Source organism: Malaclemys terrapin, chromosome 2 (assembly GCF_027887155.1).
Source record: "Malaclemys terrapin pileata isolate rMalTer1 chromosome 2, rMalTer1.hap1, whole genome shotgun sequence".
NCBI lineage: Eukaryota > Metazoa > Chordata > Testudines > Emydidae > Malaclemys > Malaclemys terrapin.
In genome coordinates this window covers 215164313-215169056 of record NC_071506.1, presented here as the reverse complement: position 1 = coordinate 215169056, position 4744 = coordinate 215164313, and the positions used below count along the sequence as shown (strand labels likewise).

The 4744-nt window shown below is 43.7% G+C and overlaps 1 protein-coding gene across 2 annotated transcripts in view; it reads left to right on the top strand.

Moving 5' to 3' along the window:
* CMC1 (C-X9-C motif containing 1) overlaps positions 1-4744 on the top strand; it is a 76009-nt gene that overhangs the window by 164 nt on the left and 71101 nt on the right. The window contains exon 1 of one of the 2 annotated variants that reach the window (XM_054019916.1): positions 4333-4418. The exons of the other annotated variant lie outside the window; for it this stretch is intronic. Coding sequence (XP_053875891.1) covers positions 4333-4418 — 86 coding nt within the window. Of the gene's footprint in view, positions 1-4332; positions 4419-4744 lie in introns of those variants that run through there. 2 annotated transcript variants of the gene reach the window in all.

Genomic DNA, 4744 nt, shown 5'->3' with positions numbered 1-4744 from the left:
GTAGGGGCGGCTGTACCCCTCCCCCCTCCCGGTGCGGGGAGCAGGAGCAGCAAGCGCCTGCCGCTGCCGCCTCCGTCGCCGCCTGCCCGTGCCGCTCCGCTCTCACCGCCCCAAGGTGTGCTGTGCTGTGCTGAGGGCACCAGGAAAGCCCCGCGCCTGCCCTGCGCGCCTCGGGGGCCGGTGGTGGGAGGGAAACGTACCGGTAGGCTGGCCTGTGGTGCTGCCAGCTGACGTTAAAGGTCACGCTGAAGGGCGCCCTGGGGAGTGAAAGTAACCCTGTGTTTGCCCCGCCTTGGGGCCACGTGGCCTAAGCTGGGTGCTGGTATGAGCTTGCGCCCTCTCCCTGGCTGGGATGTTGATGCTATGGTTGACCCTGGTTATGCTAGACCTGTAATTCGCAACCTGTTCCACAGCAGGGCCCCCCTCCCCAGCCTAGAAATGCGGGGAAGGCAGCTCTGGTATGACCTCCTGATACCCGGCCTGTGACTCCCCTGCTGGACTTTCACTTGCCACTGCCAACAGTAACAACGGGGGTCAAGTTTTAGCGTAGACAAGGTGCTGGCAGCTGCCTGCCTCTTAACCACTGTGCTGTGTAAACCAGCTTTGGGCTGGGTTCGATGACTAGATGGCTGAAATGTCATCATCTGGTCTACGTTAGCATTCCTATTGCTCCACCAGAGGCAGGGATACTGGGGAATGTGAGGGGGAATATCGAGTGTAAACACAATTGATGACTAAGTGCTTGTCTACACAGGAAAATTATGTTGATACAAGTTAAGGTGTGAATTTAAACCTATATTGTTATATTTAAACCAATATAGTTATACCATAATAAGTCCCCCTGTGGATGCTCTTATTCTGGCATAAGAGGGCCTTTTCCCAGTTTAGTTTATATTGCTTGGGAAGGGGTTCAAGCTAAACAAACAAAAAGCCATTTCTTATACTGGAATAATAACTTCCACATGGGTTTATTTTGGCATAACTATATTAGTTTAACTATATCACTATAAAGCCATGCCTACAGTAGGAGTGCTTTACCTGCATTGTGTGTGTATAGTATATACCGGCTTATACTGGCAAAGCACTCCTAGAGTAGACACAGCTAAATCAGCAAGTCTACACTTTGTACTGGTATAGTAAGGCCACCCCCCCACAAGTAAAAGTAAGTAATACTGATAAAAGTGTTGCATTGCTGGTATAGCTGTGTTTTCAGTAGGAATGTCTATCAGCACATCTGTGTTGGTCAGGAATCACACTTCATCCCACCGTGCCCTGACTGATGTAGCTATGCTGGGAGAAGACTGTAATGTAGACCTAGCTTCATTGGCAAAATTTTCCTGTGTAGAAAAGCCCTAAGGCCTTGTCCATGCAACAGAGTTCATAGTTCTTGCTAGAAGTCTGACTTCCTATGCCCTACTTTTGGTAAACACATAGCTATAAATCAAGTTTAAACTCAGCAGAAAGCGCAGTGTAAATGGTTTTTAAGAACATGTTATAAAAATTGCTGTACTCTTCTAGGTGGTGCGGGTGTTTGGTAGAATAATGCTCAGGAAAAAAAACCTTTGTCACACATTGATCATAGAAAATGTTTTAGAAACTTGGTAGGAATGCCCATGTTTAAGCATTGTTGCTGGCTCAGTTTCAACTATGGTATGGTCGATGTATGTGAAACAAGGGCAGCCCCAGGAGTTAGCATTCAGCAGCACTCCACTGCTATTTATATACATAGACACAATTTTTAAAATGAAGAATCAATGAAAATGGTGATATACAACTATATCTTCTTTGTTAGATTAATAAAATTGTTTATTCTTTGCATTCATCAGTATTAAAAACCTGCATTTGATCTGTTCTTATTCTACAGTTACATTGCTTGAATGGCAATGAACACATTTTAGAATTCCTCAGGATGCAGTTGGGGGATTGCTATGCTGTATGAGGCCAGGCCCTGGATTCAGCTGTTATGCAATGTCACCGCATATTGCTACCTCTCAGTATATTGCTATTTTGTTTTCCAGTAACTCTGCTTCAATTTTTTTGAAATAAAACTCAGACTATGTCTACACTGCTCTGCAGTTTAGACTATAGGGGTGTGAATAGCAATGTGGACTAAAGTGCTGCGGTAGAACTCCCCTGTGTGGACACTATGGGCTTGGCTACACTTGTGAGTTACAGTGCAATAAAGGAGCCCTGGGCGCACTAGCTCACTACCCATCCACACTGGCAAGGCACATAGAGCGCTCTGACTCTGCGGCTACAGCGCTGTTGGTACTCCACCTTGGCGAGTGGAATAACGTTTGCTGCACCCCCGCTGGAGCGCCAGTGTGGACGAGGTGTTGCATTACTGCGCTCTGATCAGCCTTCGGAAATGTCCCATAATCCCCTTAAGTCAAGTGGCCACTCTTCTCATTGTTTTGAACTCGCTGTAGGAATGCACATATGCCGTTTGAAAGCTCCGTTTCTGACAGCCGGCAGCTTATCTGCTCTGAGACAGATAAGTCTGCTCCGAGACAGATTAGTGTGGAATGCTGTGAGAGAGAGAAAGGCGGGGCGGAGGGTCCTGCTGCTGTCTGAACTTACAAGATAGCATGCTGACATGCTCTCAGCCCCCCAAAAACCCATTCTCTCTCCCCCCACATACACACAACACACTCCCTGTCACACTTCACCCCACCCCACCCCCATTTGAAAAGCATGTTCCAGTCACTTGCATGCTGGGATAGCTGCCCATAGCAATATGTGAAGAGTAGGATGGTCACAAACAAGTGTGTTTTGAGCATTTAAATATTATTATATTACATGTGTACGTATATATTTACTGTGGGCAGCCTTGATTTTTAATTTTTTTTTGTGTGGCTTGTAATTGTAATTCAAGGTGGTTGTGCTTTAGAGAAAATGGAAGGCTGTGTAGGTGCAAGCAAAGTTAAGTGTGAGCTAGTTAGGCACATAGCTAAGAATTTCCTCTCTTAGGCCTTTCTCTTTCTAGGCAAAAATAACAGGATCAAGTTCCTCTGTACTCGCTTCATTGCTCTTAATTTTTAAAACGCATGCACAGCACTCCTTATCTCTGCTGTGAAAGAATATGCTGTAGGAGGGCTCTCTCATTAAGTAGCATCTTACTGGATCTTGAAAGAAATATATTAGTGACAAAACTATTTTAAAAAAGAAAGTATCCTTGAGGTTTTGGACTTAAATTAAAGGGTCTAGCACTCAAATAGTTCTTCAGACAGGATTTCTTTGTACAAAAAAGTATTTGGAATATGGATTAAAAAGTCATCAATAAAAGCCACCAATAAAATAGATGGCATAAATCATAAATAATTTATGTATGTTAGGAATGAGGTGCATACAACATTACACTCAGTCACTGATTGGATTTATTGTGTGGCGAGACCTAATCCAACAGTACCCCATCTTATTTATATTTCTGATTTAGTGCTGATGCCGTTAAATAGTTTGGTTTCCGTTTCCTGCAACTTAGTTTTTCTGTTTACCCAGATGCTGTTTATTTTTGCTTTTCACTGGGATGTTAATTTTATGCTACATTCTCATTTTGTTCCTGTTTTCTTTGTTTTTCATAAACATATAGCATTTCTCTTGAAGGGTTTGTCACTGATTTAAAAGGCTGTATTCCAGGTTGTCCGTTAGTTTCCATGCCTGTTAGGAGCAGAATGGCTTTATGTTTTATGTACACCAATTAATTCATATGACTTGCATACCTCCTTTTTTTCCAATCATGCTATCATACTTGGGACGTAGAGCATCTTGTTCATATTTTCAGCTGCACTATCAAACCATTGTCTTGTCTTTGGGGAGTTCTAAATGGCATGTTTTGCCAAGAATTTCTCATCTGGGGCTGGTGATGAGCTAATAAATGTAACAATAACTGTGGCAAGTGTATCGAGGGTATATGGGTAATAGGGATGTTACTCTTGGGACTGCTGTTCTGGCAAGAGAAGCTGAAGTGTTCAGGTTTGACTTCAGGAATGTTAAATAGTGTTGTACCTGGGACCTGATCTGCACTGATGCTGTCATTTTATTCTTGCTGTCGTATTTGTGTATATCTTTTGACTGTAATATCACCTATGTAGAGAGTGTGTCTGTGTCATACATATAACACAAAATATGTTAAAAGAATTTTAAGTTACAAAGACAAAAGTTAGCAAATGTCAGAATTAAGTTGCCCGTGCTACCTTAATTCTGTCCCCTTGTGAATATGCATTATGATAGTATATGATCATGTAATTAAAGACTGTTTTTTTCCACAGGGTACCTGCCTCATTTGATGGATCTGTTAGCATTTGAGATTTATTTCTGGTCCCAGTGTACTCCATGGTCCTGCTGTCCAGCCTGTCTCTCTGCTCCCTATCTCCGCTCCTCATGGAGGCAAGAAGAGCAGAGGGGCGAAGGAGACAGTGTGAGAATGGAATTACATGGTGGAGACCTGTTCCAATGCCATACTCCCTATAGGTTCCCTGCCATATATGCGGCTGGTAGGCTGGATGGGCAGTCTCTTTCCAGGCTGCTCATGCAAACTTCAGCCAGCCACTTGATCCTCCTCATCACTTCTACTTAGCCTTCAGGAGGGAGTCCTGACCTGACAGATCTGAGCAACTCCATCAGCCTAGGACAGCTGTTGATGAACCTGAACAGATAGGACTACTCACAGTAGTAACCATTATGCTGTGTAGTAAGTGTTTGCAGGATGAGGCCCTTAATTATTTCCTCACTATTAATAAGAAGC